The following is a 15,609-nucleotide window of genomic DNA, read 5'->3' on the forward strand; positions in this document are numbered from 1 at the left end:
GTTTACAGTTTTATAGTTTTAATCGCTTCTGTTGCAGTGGGTTTGAATTCAGTGTTAAGGGATTTGTAGAGACAGCATTACGTCCTTAGGCATGGGTCGCTCAGCTGGTACAGGGAACCCCTGGGGATCAAGCCCCGTGCCACCACTTACTAGTGCTGTGATCTAAGGATGACTGTGAAACCTCCCTGTTGCTCAGCTTCCTGTCTGCTAAATGGGGATCATCTATATACAGGGAGATTATGAGGTTTAAATAAAATTAGCTATGGAAGGTGTCCTTTAAATATTAGCTGCTGTTGCTGTTATTATGACCTGAAATGTGGCCCAGAACCCAGAAAGAAGAAAAATAAATAAAAATAAAATAAAATTAGGGTAGCCAAAGTAGATGCTGTCAAGTCCAGACACATTTAGGCCCTTAATTCGTAGGGGAAATCGTCCCGTTTTCAGAGCCCGTATCAGCCTACTTTCAGGCATCTCCCAGCACACGTGGGGATCTGGTTTTCCAGTTCACGGTCAATTAAGAGGGGAGATCAGACGACATGAGGCCCGAACTGACAGCAAGGACAGAGGAAGAAAAGCCCAAACACTAACCTAGAAAAACCAAGCAGCTTGGGACCTTTGCAGGGAGAGTGTATTCCCCAAACAGGACCGTGGACCAGAATCCCCTGGGAGCTTTGTGACAATAACAGATTCTAGGAGTGAGAAGTCACCACTTCAGCATGGCCTTGAGTACAGTGTAGGGCTGTATTATGGCATCCCTTGCCAGCTCACCTTCTTTGTGAGGACAGTTATGATCTGAAAGGCCTGTTTAAGAAAGCAGCAACTTACACAATACATTTTTTATGATGATTGTAAAGTTCCAAAAGGCACCAATAAATTACCTTTTGACATTCATTGGGGGACATTATATTTAAAATCCCCCATGGGTTAATGAACTTGAGTTGCCAAATTAAAGTTTATAAGGAAGTTATGCATAATAAAAAACAAACCGTAAGGGTTGAGCAGGAAGTCGAAGAAATTGGTGAATTAAAAGCACTGAAATTGAGCTAATCATTGCTATAAACTCTCATAGCTTAAGGCTTTCTGCTTCATAATTTTCAACTTTACTCTGGAACTCAGGCTGATTTTCCTTGAAAATACTTCCTTATTCTCTGATTGTACCTTCACAGTTCCTGTGATTGCAACATCTCCTATTTGCTTTTGGTTTGGCATTCATTCTACTCAGGTGTTTTTGGACTTGTCCTTAATCTCCTTTATTTTCTCTTATACATTTTTTATTCTGCTATTACCCCATCTTGCAAAACACATAGGTTTTATTTTCATTTCTCTAGTTACGATCTAAAATAAAATAAAAAGCTAAAATAAAAAGCTGCCCATCTGGGCATCGTTTTATTCATTTTTTCATTAATTCAACAAATTTAGTAAAAGGAAAAACCACCCAAACCCCAGGCACCTGCTCCATGCGAGGCTCTGCACTGGGCACTGGGAACAGAACAGTGAGTGGAACAGGTGTGGTCCCTACCCTCATGGGGCTTGTATTCTACTACATGAGACAGGCTGAAATAGCAGAGTGGAATAGGTGCCTTGAAGGACACACATAAAAGCCTGGGGTAGAGGAAAGTGGGGGACAAGGGACACCATGTCAGAACAGGTGGTTGCAGAAGTGTTTCCTGAGGAGGAAACATGCAAACCGAGATAGATACAAGGCAAGGAGGCAGCCCCATAACAAGTAGGGGGAGAATCGTTCATGCTCTTCAAACAATGTCATTGTCAGTGTCGCCATCTTGAGAACACGCTCTCATCTCTCCCATCCTTGAAAGTCCTTTTGGCCCACTTTCCCGCCAACCACTGTCCGGTATCTCTGTGCTCTTTTGCAGCAAAACTCCGTGAAGAGCTGCCTGTGCTAGTTTGTCTTCTCTCTTCTCTCATTTTCTTATAAACCCATATGTTTGCTCCCCGACTCCCAACACTGCACTTGTCAAGGTCACTGTTGACTTCACTGGTCAGTCATCATTTTACTAGACCCATTTACCACCTTTGACAGAGTCGATCCTCCTCCTTGGTATGCTTCCTCTCTTGGCTTCCAGGATCCAGCCTTCTCTTGGTTTTCCTTCTACCTAGCTGGTTACTGCTTCACAGGACAGTCACCCGTGCAGGTAGCCTCTGCCTCCTGACCCCCTTGATGTTGGGTGCTTCACGGCCCTTGGTCTCGGTCTCCTTTCTTTCTCTGTCTACCCTCTTTTCTTTAGTGATTGCATTTAGTCTCCTGGCTTTAAATACCGCCGAGGTGCCAACAACTAAGATTTGGACCTACCTCCTGAATTGCAGACTTGTCTCTCCATCTACCAGCCTGACATCTCATGACCACAGTCCAAAACTGAGTTCTTTACCACTGCCTCGTCTCCCGTCTGCTCCACCAGCTGTCTTTCCCACCTCAGCTGACGACAGCCCCATCCTTCTAATTTCTCAGGTTAAACATCTTGGAGACAACCTTGTATCTTCTTTTCTTTTACACCCTCAGTCAACCTCTCATAGGGAATCATGTTCACTGTTTCTCCAGATGTATCTGCTACATCTTCCCACCTTTCATGTGACCACCCTTGTCTGAGCTACCTTCGTCTCTCATCAGGGCCATTGCAATAACATCTTCTGCCTCTACCTGTTCTCCCTGTGCACTGGTTTTTTTTTTTTTAAGTTTATTTATTTATTTGGAGAGAGATGGGGTGGGGAGGGGCAGAGAGGGAGAGAGAGAATCCCAAGCAGGCTCTGCACTGTCAGCACAGAGCCTGATGTGGGGCTCGATCCCACGAACCATGAGATCACGACCTGAGTAGAAATCAAGAGTCAGACGCTTAACCAATGGAGCCACCTAGGTGCCCCCCTCCCTGTACAATATTGTAACATGCTGTTCTGCTGACCACCCTGCAGTGCCCCCCATTTCACTCATGAATGAAAGCCAAAGTGCTCAGAATGCCTCAGAGTCCCCATGATCTAGCCACTGCTTTGCTCTCTGACCTCACTTCCTGCTACTGCCATGGACTCTTTCCCACCCACACTGGCCTTCCTGCCATTCTTCACCAAGCCAGGCATTCCTCCAGCCTTGAGGCCTTTGCATTGTCTGTTCCCTCTCCTCTCCTCTCAGATATCTGCGTGGCCAACCCCCTCGCCTTTCAAGTAGCACTTCTCTGTGGGGCTTAGCCTGACCTTCCTGCTTAAAATTACAGCAGTTCCCCACCCCCACCCCACAGTTCTTCTCACCTTGTTCTGATCATTTTTTGATTGCGTGAATCATCCTCAAATGCTGTATAATATCCTTACGCTGTGTGCGTATTACTTATTTCATGCCATGGCCCTCTGGAAGGAAAGCTCCAGAAGTTCTGCTCACTGATGTATTCCAAGCCTCTGGAGCAGTGCTGAGCCCTCTTGAGTGACCAAACAAATCAACCGCCCTTCACAAACCAGCTCCCCTTCCCAACTTCTGCCGTTGATGTTGCCATGATCCTTTCTTCCCCACATTGAAATCTTGAGATCTTCTTTGTTCTTTCAGCCAACCTTCACTGTGCACAATCCATTCCTTTCTGCCCTGCTCTGTGCTGTGTCTTGACATCACATTGCCTCTCCAGTTTTCCGCTGCCCTCTCAGGCCCTCGTTCCTTCTCCCCTGGAGTGTTGTTTATCCCACTCTGCTCTATTTCCTCTCCAGTGCATCTTGTCAGCCTCTGCCAGATAAATCTTTCTGACTTATCTGTACTGCCTCAATCACAGAACTCCTTGCCCAGTGAGTAAACTTTTTAACCCAATATTGAAATATAGATGCATAAGGAGCCATGCGAGTGGAGTCATGGGGCGCTGGGGCAGAGGAATGGAGTCGTGCTGGGGGAGAAACCGGTGGTGGGGGGGAATATTTTTCAGGAACGTTATTTTCCCCCCCTAAATAGGAAAAATGTCTGTTCATTTAACTGAAATTTTTGATTTAAAAAAATTTTCCTAAGCTTTAGATATCTTTAAGTATACATCGAAATGTTATGAGCACACTAAAAAATACATAACGGATTTTATGGACCTGAACTAACAAAATATATTCAGCTCTATAAAAAGCACATAATGGAAAACAACAACAAAAAAAAATCCCATAAATTTTCCTTTCCACCAAAGGAGGAATCTTGGTCCCCCCAGGAGTTGTTTTTCTTTTAACTTTCAACTTGAGCATGATAATATCTGAGTTCTTCACATTTCTATGCGTCTTGATTCTATACATCTCAAGTGCCTGATTAAAAAATAAGCAAAAGGTATGAACAGACACCTCACCAAAGGAGATATACAGGTAGCAAATAAGCATATGTAGTGACATTCCACATCGTATCATTGGGGAATTGCAAAGGTAAACAATAGTGATATGCACTGCACCCCTATTAGCATGGCCAAATCCAAAGCACCAACCACACCAAGTGTAGCCGAGGATGTGGAACAGTAGGAACTCCCTTCATAGTTAGAGGGAATCCAAGATGGCAGGTCCATTTTGGAAGATAGCTTGGTGGCTTCTTGCAAAACTGAACATGTTCTTACCATGGGACCCAGCAGTCATGCTCCTCGGTGCAAATGAGTTGAAAGCTTAGGCTAACACAAAAACCTACATATGGATGTTTATAGAAGCTTTATTCATAGTTGCCAAAACTTAGAAACAACCAAGATGTTCTTCAATAGGTGAATGGGTAAACCATGGTACATCCATACACCATATGGATGCATTCCATATACTAAAATAGTATTCAGTGATAAAAAGAAATGAGCTATCAAGCCATATAAAGATATGAAGGAAGCTTGAATGCATCTTACTAAGTGAGAGAAACTGACCTGAAAAGGCTACCCGCTGTATGATTCCAACTATATGACATTCTGGAAAGGAAAATCTGTGGAGACATAAAAAGATCAGTGGTTGCCAGAGGTTGGGGGAAAGCAGGGTGAGTAGGCAGAAAAGGATTTTTAGGGCAGTAAAAATAGTCTACATGATACTGTAATGGTGGATACATTTCACTACACATTTGTCCAAACCCATAGAATGTACAACACCAAGAATGAACCATAGTGTAGACTCCTGACTTTGGTTGATAACAATGTGTCGATGTTGGTTGGTCGACAGTAACAAATGTACCACTCTGGTGGGGGATGTCGATGGGGGGGGAGGGCAGGTGTGTGTGTGTGTGTGTGTGTGTGTGTGCGCGCGCGTGTGTGTGCGTGTTTGCGGGGTGGGCTATGCGAGAGCTCTTTGTACTTTCCCTCACTTTTGCTGTGAATCTGAAACTGCTCTTACAAAATAAAGTATATTAATTTGGAAAAACACAGGAGTGCCTGCTTGCCAGGAGTACAGTAGATGCCTGTCCCGTTCTGAAAATCATTTAATGGGACAGATCGGTATGTTCCTGAGCGACAATTGGCGAGGTAAAAAAATATGCATATCATTCTTGGGCTTCCTGGATGACTCGGCTGAGCATCCGACTCTTGATTTCGGTTTAGGTCATGATCTCACGGTTCATGAGTTCAAGCCCCGTGTTGGGCTCTGTGCTGAGCGTGGAGCCTGCCTGCCTCTCTCTCTCTCTCTCTCTCTCTCTCTCTCTCTCTCTTTCCATCTGCCCCTCTCCCCCACTCATGCTCTCACTCTCTCTTTCAAAATAAATAAATAAACATTAAAAAAACCAATATGCTCAGCTTTCTTGGGAATGACCCATCTGAACTCCTGACGTTGTGGCCACACCATTCTCCCTTGCTCCATTTCAGCCTCTTCCACCCATCGCTATGCCCTCCCATGTAAAGACTCCTCCCATAGAAGCCTTTCACCTCTAACGTCATAGTCCCAGCCACTGACCATCCTCAAACGTTGCCAATGCCAAGCTATACCAAGCACTTGGGCCCGTCCGCTTTCTCCTGTCTAGCAGCCTCCTCTGCCCTTGTTGCCTCCCCCATTCTACTTAGCCTCCAAGATCCAGCCTTCATCCCCTTGTCTCAGCACCTTAAAGCTCCCTTACCCTGTCTACCTTCACACCCAGCGACAGCATGCCCACCTCCGGATGAGCCCATCTCTGCATCTCACACCTCTTCTGCAAAGGTCCCTCACAGTCCCAGTGAGACTGTGGTCACAACACATCTCAGTCAGACCCTCTTACACGTCAGCTCTCCGGCTCCTGAAACTGGGAAGCGGATTCTGGCTGAGGAGATTGTATCTAGGAGGGATTTCCTGCTTCAGCCAGGTGATCATGCACCTCCTCTGCCTCCCCCCACCTCCCGCCCGCCACACTTAAAGGAACCAGCACAGCTCTTTGTCTGAAAGACATTTCACTATCATAGGTGGAATAGTTAATTGTTCTCCCCCAAGGAAACCCAGTTTAGTGATCAAAGACACTCATGGAGTTATATTTCATTTCTTCCAATAACAGAAGTTTGGGATTAAAATAGGGATTTTGCTTCTAAAATACAAGAATAATGAAACAAAGAAAGAAGCCTTAAAATGCTGTTACCACAAAGGCATGCTTCAAAAGCTTAAAAAGCCCAACTATTCTGTTCATGTCAGTCATTTTACAAGCATTCAGGTATTATCTTTAGGAACAGACTCACTTTTTACTTCCTTGGTTCTTATTTATTTTCCCCAGAACTGAAGATGTCAAGGAAAATGTGCTGGCAGTTTTACTCATTGTCCTGGTTTCCCTACTCGGATTTCTGACCTTGAACCAAGGCTTTTGCAAAGACATGTGGGTGCTCCTCTTCTGCCTTGTCATGGCCAGCTGCCAGTATTCCCTGTTAAAGGCAAGACCACATCTAATTCTTACCATCACTAATGTATCCTTGAAATCATGAGATGATGACACAGACACTTCTGATTTGTGTTCTAGAGCGTTCAGCCTGACCCCGCCTCGCCAATACACGTAAGTTTCGAATAACAGGCAAGTAGCTTGTCTCGTCTGCTTGTGTTGAAGAGAGGGGAACAAAATCTGTCCAAGAGGCAAACTATGTATCAATGTGCATCTGTTGAATATATACATAGAAATATGAATGCATGGTTGCCGATTTCAGGCTAGATCTGGGAGCGTGGTGTGAGTGGCAGTGGTGGGGGGGTGTACAGGGTGGCGAGGGTCTTTTCTATCCCGCTGGACTCATGTCAGAGTAGACCATGCAGCCCAGTGTGGGAAGGCCGGGCTCTGCAGTCAGACTGCCTGCTTTTGTTTCCCGGTTCCTCCGCTTGAACGTTGAACTCGGAAGAAGATACATGTACTTGCCATGTCTCTGTCTCTCTGCATGCAAATAAGGATGATAAAAATGCCTGTCGGGATTAAATAATCTATTTAAATTCCTTAAAACGGTGCCTGGAACATAGACATTGCTTAGTAAGTGGGAGCTATCGTTATTGGTAATATCAGTTGTGTAAGCATGAACCATTATTCTCTTTACATGAAGCTGATCTCCTCCTAGTCCACATTTTCGAGAGTATTGTTACTTTTCTCCCACATGATTTTGGGCTCATTTAGAACTGAGACGCTGGGTTCACCGATACTGACCTGTTGGTGCTCCGGCATCCTTCCGTGAGCTCTGAATCACACATAGCTTCCTCTGACCCAGCTGCCCTTCCCTTGCAGGATGCTAAGTGACAGGGTCCGGCACTGTCCCTGCAGGTACCCTGGCTACCACATGCCTTTGGTCTAATCCCCTGCCCGGTGGACCTCTCAGCTCTTAGAGGGTTTTCTCTTCTTTGTTAGGGTGAGCTGTGGGCCCCCAAGAAAACCGGAGAAAGGAAGCTTGATCTTAGCTCCATTGTGCTTTTAAAAAATTCATATCCAGGATTTAGGACTGCTTTTAAATCTGTGATAGCTCATGTTTAGCTCATAGTAATTAAGAAAAGCTTATAATTGGACGATCACATGGCATACGTTGCTATCTTGTTAAATTCCTCTGTTCCCCGTAATTGGTTTACATATAATACATCTTCTTTTTATTCCAGAGTCTGAATGTCAAGATGAGTAGAAGCAGCATAATTAGGGTATTAAGATGTATTGTTGTGATTATCGTCAGAAATCTGGGTTAGCTGGAGTGAGCAGAGATGTGGAACTCTGAAATTTTTTGTTCGAGCCCACCCTAGATGCCACGTCCTCCCCTTCTGCTTCAGTAAATAAACCCTCCTTTAGAGTGATGACACCTCAGCATCACCGTTTTTCTGGGTGACTTGGGGGAGGGGTGTTACGTGCTGTTAAACATTCATTTCCCGCATGTACCTTCAGCAATAATGCAGAACATGCTAGTAAAGGTGGATGGTGAATACAGCTGCATAATCCCTGTGGATTTGTCAAGTCTGTTAGCAACAACCCTATGTCATCGCTCCAAGTTGGAGTTACATTGTCTATGTTGGTCTAGCTCCTCGAGGACTCAGTCAAGTAGCTATTCCTTTCCCCAAGCAAGCGTGTCATAGTGAGGGAGTTAAGAAATGACTTCTCTTGCTGTCATAGTAAGACATAGCCAGACACCTGTTTATTCATTCTTGTACACCGATTTCTAAGTAGATTAGTCCCTGATTTGATTTGGCTTTTTTTTTTTTTTTTTTTAACAGTTCTGGTGGGGAGAGAAAATACGGTAGCTGCAAAATGTTTCCTCTTGCAATCTGACTGAACCATGTGGGCATTTAGAAGGCAAATTTATTGTCTCCAGTTTATAAATGTGGAGACCTCAGAAAGGAGATGGTCAGGGGAGCTGACCAAGGCTGGGCACAGAGATGGCTCTCAAGCCTGCTGCCGACGCCAGCCCCGGTCATCAGACGGACCAAAGGGCTTTCCAGAAATGACATTGTTTTGTACATTGTAGGGGGAGGGGTCATTAATAAATTCAGACACATCTTGCTCTGAGAGTGATTGACCGACTTTTCTTTTTTTTTTTTGTTTCCTTCTGGAGAACACAGGTGGCAGATTTTGAGCAAGTTGTTAAAACCAGAAGATAGCAAAATAGAAGTCACAGTTTTGCATAACACTGTATATTTCAGATGTAAATGCAGAATTAATGACGTGCTAATAGATACGGTACAGTAGACCCTGGGCCTGGAAGAGATGTGTCTGGTTATAAAAGAAAACAGGTCTAGCAGAGCTTAAAAAGTGATGGTTCAGGTGGATACTGGCAGCATCTGAGGATCAGACTGTCAATAAAGCAGTGGATGGACGAGGAAGCTTTTAACTGGCGTACCCAGATCTGTGCACAGGTGTAACCAACAGTGACCACTGATGATCACCCGGGAAGCAAAATTCAGTAGGATACGTTAAGGGGCAGCAGAAAACTGGCATCTCCTGCACAGAGCCAGACTCAGTTGTCTTTCCCAGCAGCAGCAGGGATTCTGAGTTGGGGTGGCTGAGGCAGCGCCTGGGAATCTGCATTCACCGCTCTCCCTCCCCCCCCCCCCCCGACGGGGGATGACAGTGGTGGTGATCTCAAATGATACATGACAAATGCTGGGTAGCATGCAGATTTAGGGATTTGAATCCAGCCTGACCATGTACAAAGTATGAGATCTTGGGCAAGTTAGTTCTCTGCATCTCAGGTTTCTCGTCTGTGAGAGAGGAAATCATGACAGAGGAACATAAGGGGATTGGACAAGATAAGGTGCTCAGGTGCTCAGCACAGTATCCGGTAGTACGGTGGAAGCACTTGACGAATCTTAGCAACTTTTTTACGGCTAAGCTGTGAAGGAGAGCAGCCTCAGCTGGATTTGGTGAAGAGCGGATTGGACAATACGTGTAATGAGCCCGGCGCAGGGCCTCGAGTGACTCAGTCCTCTGTAAACGTTTCTTTCCTTGTCTCCTTCCACTTGGCGTAGTTCTCGTTTCGTTGCTTACAGTACCAACTCCAAAGAGCAAGGGCTGTATCTTGTTATGTGTTCTCCTGGGTGAACTACGGCAACTATACGGTGAGAACATTTGGTACCACTTCCTGTTACATACAAAATCATCGGGAATGATTTTTGTGAATACACTTCCGATCTTGGAACAGCTTTAGAGGCACAGAGCGCTTGGGAAGATAGTACAGAGAGTTCCCACATACCCCACACCCAGTTCCCCTACTTGTTAATTACCTCTTGCATCAAATTGTGACATTTCTCGCAATTAGTGAGCCAATATTGATACATTGTTAGTAACCAAAGTCCATATTTTACTCAGAGTTCCTTAGTTTTAACCTGATGTGCCTTTTCTGTTTGAGGATCTCATCGAGAATAGCACATTATGTTTAGTTATCATGACAGCTTCTCAGACTGTCCTTATTTTTTGATGAGCTGGACAGTTTTGAGGAGTATTGGTCAGGGATTTTGGTCAGTATTGGTCAGTCGGGATTATCTGATGTCTATTTTATGATTAGACTGGGGTTATAGAATTTTGGGAGCAAGACCATTGAGGGGAAAAGCCATTTTCATCACATCACATTGAGGCTATGTACTGTCTATGTGACTTAACCGCTGTTGGTGTTGACCTTGATCACCTAGGTGGGGGTAGTGTCTGTCAGAGGAATGATATTAAATGACCTATAAAAATTTTTCTCAGTACTCAAGCTTAGAAATAAGAAGGTCAGCTGAGTCTTAGTGGTTCTCGACTGAAAATTAAATTAGGTTTATCTCGTCAGTTGTATATTTCCTTTGCTCAAAAAAAATAGTATTCTTTGAAGCATGAGCCACTCCAAATTGCCTTCTCTGAATTCTTTTATACTTAATTTCTGCCATGAAATCAGGGCAGAACTTAAGCGATCATCCTTCCCTCTGTCGGTCACTGTCATTGAGGGAAATGCTGAGGTAGTGGGAAACCATAAAATGGAAGGGTGGCAGAGTGGATGGCACGTTGGGCACCATTTGATGTCCATTTCACTGCCTCTTTGGTTGGACAACTGCATTGACCCATTTGTCAAGATTCACAGACGGGAAAGCTAAGAAGTTGGCCCCAAAATATATCATTCTGTGAAATTAAATTATAAACTAAATTAAATTATAACCTAAGCTTACAGAAACTCTTTTACCTATGTCTTTTTAATTTTTAAAGTAACTTGTCAAATTTCTACCATATTTAGACTCCAGTAGCATCTTATTTTATTATTTGTTTCATTTTTAGAGAGAGAAGGAGCAGGGGAGGGGCAGAGTGACAGAGAGATTCCTAAGCAGGCTCCACGCTCAGCATGGAGTTTGAAGCTGGGGTCGATCCTACAACCCTGGGATCATGATCTTAGCTGAAGCCAAGAGTTGGACACCCAACCGACTGAGGCACCCAGGGGCCCCTGAAGTAGCATTTTAATAGTCATCTGTTAGGAATTATTTGACCTTTTGGTTGCTGCTTATCGCCTCTACCGCCTTCTCTAAAATGTTTTGGATCCTTATATATACCCCAGTATGAGTCATGGAATACTTACTGGCTCCGGTTTTACTGGGGCTCTTCTCTCTGTAGGGCAGTGGCTGCCTGGTCCCCAGCTTTCCCCCTTTTGCTCCACATCCAATGTGGACTGAAGTATATAGTTAAAAATGCTCAGGCATTTGCTAATGCTGATTTGCTAATGCTAAAGTGAGAAAAAACCCATCACCAGGCACAAACAGATATCTGAGTAAACAGATCGGTACCATCGTAACGAACTATGAAACAACCAACTCCTATTTTTTTTTTAATTTCTTTTAATGTTTATTTATTTTTGAGACAGAGAGAGACAGCATGAACGGGGGAGGGTCAGAGAGAGAGGGAGACACAGTATCTGAAGCAGACTCCAGGCTCTGAGCTGTCAGCACAGAGCCCGACACGGGGCTCGAACTCCCGGACCGTGAGATCATGACCCGAGCCGAAGTCGGACGCTCAACCGACTGAGCCACCCAGGCGCCCCCAGCCAACTCCTATTTTAACGATGGGGGTTCACGTCAGTGAACAGTGCCCCAGAGCAGTGGACAGAGTATGCCGTTAATGTTCTATACCCTCTCCACCCTCTAGAGTTCAAAGTCTTTTTTTTTTTTTATACAATTTATTGTCAAGTTGACTAACATAGAGTGTGTGCAGTGTGCTCTTGGCTTCGAGAGTAGATTCCTGTGATTCATCACTACATAGAACACCCAGTGCTCATCCCAACAAGTGCCCTCCTCGATGCCCATCACCCATTTTCCCCTCTTCTCCATCAACCTCAGTTTGTTCTCAGTATTTATGGTCTGCCTCCCTCTCTGTTTGTAACTATTTTTTCCCCTTCCCTTCCCCCATGGTCTTCTGTTAAGTTTCTCAAGATCCACGTATAAGTGAAAACCTGTGACATCTGTCTTTCTCGGACTGACTTATTTCACTTAGCATAATACCCTCCAGTTCCATCCACATTGTTGCAAATGGCACGATTTCATTCTCTCTCATTGCCGAGTAGTGTTCCATTGTGTATATAAACCGCATCTTCTTTATCCATTCCTCAGCTGATGGACATTTGGGCTGAACACCCCAAAACCATTACTAATGCTTCTCCTGATGCTCCCTGTATATCTGCTTCACACGAGTGACGTTCACATTATGTGTTTCAAGAATGACGATTATGAATGAACGTTAGTGAAGTCAGGCTGAGTCCTGGGGCCTGGACCCAGTGCCCAATGGGCTCCTCTGCCCGGTTGTTGTCCGGAGTCAGCACGCAGTGGCCAGGCGGCCGGGAGGCCAGTGCCCACCCAGCCTCCAAATCCTTGCTCTGCCACATTGCTTTCTGTGTGGGACGCGGGGGGTAAATTTCGTAATTTCGCAAAAAATTATTATTGAAACTTATGCCGCAGATTACCCTTGGCAAAATGAGAATAGTAAGTACTTCTTGGCGCATCCCGAGGACTGGCCATGTGGGTAGAATGGTGCCTGGGGCACAGGAAAGGCAGGACAAATGTTAGCTCTTGGTGCCCTGGCCATTCACACCGGCCCAAAAAAATACCAGGTCCTGAATGTGGCCGGACGGGAACGTGTGCAGACTCTGCAGGTATGAGGTGCTCTCTCTCCTGCCCTGCGGACTGAGGGCGCACAGAGCCCAGGGCTGGCACCTGCGGCCAGCTGAGATGGGGTGGTCGCAGCGTGACCTGGTTAACAGGGTTAACAGCCCAGATTTACTCAACACCGAGGCCCAGCTGCACCCCAGGTTCTCTGATACCCCGTCTTCCCTTATAATAAACACCTTTTATGTTTGTCTTAATAACTCTGAAGCCTTTGACTAGCCCCCTGTCTTGCTATGGGGATGATTCGAATGGCCTTGTCCCCTTAGCCACGTGCACCACGACTCTCCAGAGGTGGGGTCCCCGGAGGTGTTGATTCTCTGGCTTCGCCCTTCCAGAAGCTGCCCTGGCCCAGACCTCGTACACGTGGGTGGGGCTGGTGGGAAATCAGACGCATGCGCAGACAGCCTCCAGGATGCCCCACAGCTGATGTCAGGGGAGCTTCCCCAGGGCATTTTCAAGTTGAAACCACATGGCTGGCGTGGGGTGGGGGGGAGGGCGGGGAGGGATAGTTGGAGGAGTTGCAAAAAAGACTGATCAGACTTGACCTGGTGGAACTAGTGGAATTTTTTCTCTTGAAAAAAAGAAAAAGCAATCCTTGGGGGGTCTGATGATCGATTTGCATGGGAAAGAAGGAATTGGAGAGCAAAGGAATTTTATTAGGGGACTTTCTTAGGAATGAAGGAAAATAAAAGTCATGTCTGTGCCACCTGTTAGGGTCACGCTTAGAACGGTTTGGGGACCCAGAACATGCAGTGAGGTGAGACACTGGTGGATGATGAGGGCAGGCTGTTTGTGAGGGAGCCAGCCTTATGTTTTGTTTCATAAATTACCATTACAAGGAAGCATTCCCCTGCCCATTAACAAAGTTTGACTTGCCAGATTTAAGATGCTATCACAGACTTGTTCAAGGCCAGACTTTCAATTCCTAGAAAATGTATTTTTAAACGTTTTAGGAAAAGGAAGAATCGGGACAAGTGGGAGGTCGCTCTTTAATTATATCTCCTGTATGGTGTCACTTTGAGGAAGGTCTTGTGTGTTTGTATACCAAGTATCTATCTGTAGCAACCAGAGTTATTTTGCTTTTCACTTGATAAGAAATGCATTACAATCTCACTTAGGCTTTAGTTTTGACTTTTTTTTTTTTTTTTTTTAATGCAGAGAAAGTATTTCCATACCCACTAATCTATGACCCAGTTGGATTCAAAAGGAAATTTCATAAGAGTGCAAATGTTCCTTCAAGACTGAGGCTGGATTCAGGGCCAAACATAGCCAGCCCCCACGGACAGCCTGTGTTTTCTTTCCTATTAAAAGATGGTCTCAGAATAGGACCATCTCTATTATAGAAGCAGTGGCAATTTAAATTGCATTTCTAAATATAACACGTTCAAGGCAGTGACTTTAAAAATTCACATCCAAAGCCGTATCACTTTATCTTTACTTTTTCCACCCAAAGTAGTTCATGAATTGCAAAGAATATTCTCCCCCTAATTCATTTTTGGTGGTGTTTTGAGCCTTATGAATTGTGCACTGATTTGTGACATGTAAATTCTTCATTGGCTTTGCCCTGGAAAGTTTGGTGTTCTATCTTTCCCATAATTTTCCTATCCATTCAAGGAGAAGAATAAACATGTTTCTACTTCTCCTCATAACAACATTTTGAGGGCCAAGATGAGATCTGTTAAGCTTTTGGTCCTCCTCAAAGCAAAATGTATATAAATGGTAAGTTTTTAAAAATTGGATTATTCCCCCGCTCCACACTAAGACATTTTCTGCAATCTCTGTGGGTATAACTTTGTATCTGTATTGCCTTGCTTTTTAAGACAGAGAAATCAAAGCCCACAACTTATAATTCTATTTCTTAATAGTAGTGGGGCTCAAGTTGGACCACATAGGGCAAATAATGGCTTATATTAGTTTTGCATTTGAAATGAACAATACAAATGGAAGTTTCACTGTTAGGGGATCACTGATTAGATCTAGATTGTATCTAAGGATGGTAATTAAATTTTCAGCTAAATCTTGTTGAGTCTGAGAGGCATAACATTCTTTTTGATATTCTTCTCCTTAATTGTCAGAACAAGCATCAGAGGTTTTTTTTTTTTTTTTTTTTTCCTCTTTTCCTGGTGATTTGTGTATATGAATTATGCTGGGAGAGGGGGGAGAATGTTTTATGGTATAAGTTGTATGATATGATATAAATTTCTGACTATGAGATTTTTGTCATTTAATCCAAATAATAGGTACCATTCAGATACTGTGTTTGTTTTCTAGGGACACAACCAAATCATAACATATAGCAGACCAATCTATTTTTGTGTGCTGTGTGGCCTTATTTTGCTTCTTGACACAGGGGCCAAAGCCCGGCACCCTCCCACTTACGTTGTCTATGGCCTGAAGCTCTTCTCTCCAAGGTCCCTCCAATCAGCTAGGGACCTATTAATAGGTGAGTGAATTTGGGGGTTGTGGGGAAGGATATAGAGGTGGGAGGATATGTCTCCCCTTTGTATTCTGAATCGCTAGTTGGAGAAACCTCCTTATTTGATTACTGGATGAAGAGAGATGCATCTCTCTTTTGGCTTGTATACCTTTAGAAGCTGGAGCCCCAGAGCATTCAATGGCAGAATC

General features: G+C 44.5%; 1 protein-coding gene across 4 annotated transcripts in view; it reads left to right on the top strand.

Annotated features, from left to right (window-relative positions):
- PCNX2 (pecanex 2) overlaps positions 1 to 15,609 on the top strand; it is a 303,804-nt gene that overhangs the window by 75,591 nt on the left and 212,604 nt on the right. For all 4 annotated transcript variants that reach the window (XM_086679664.1, XM_086679662.1, XM_086679661.1 and 1 more), the window contains exons 11-13: positions 6,641 to 6,794; positions 6,881 to 6,913; positions 15,256 to 15,427. In XM_086679664.1, coding sequence (XP_086535790.1) covers positions 6,641 to 6,794; positions 6,881 to 6,913; positions 15,256 to 15,427 — 359 coding nt within the window. The remainder of the gene's footprint in view (positions 1 to 6,640; positions 6,795 to 6,880; positions 6,914 to 15,255; positions 15,428 to 15,609) is intronic.

The sequence above is a fragment of the Puma concolor genome, chromosome D2, assembly GCF_028749965.1.
Source record: "Puma concolor isolate L17-30 chromosome D2, mPumCon1.1.hap2, whole genome shotgun sequence".
Lineage (NCBI taxonomy): Eukaryota > Metazoa > Chordata > Mammalia > Carnivora > Felidae > Puma > Puma concolor.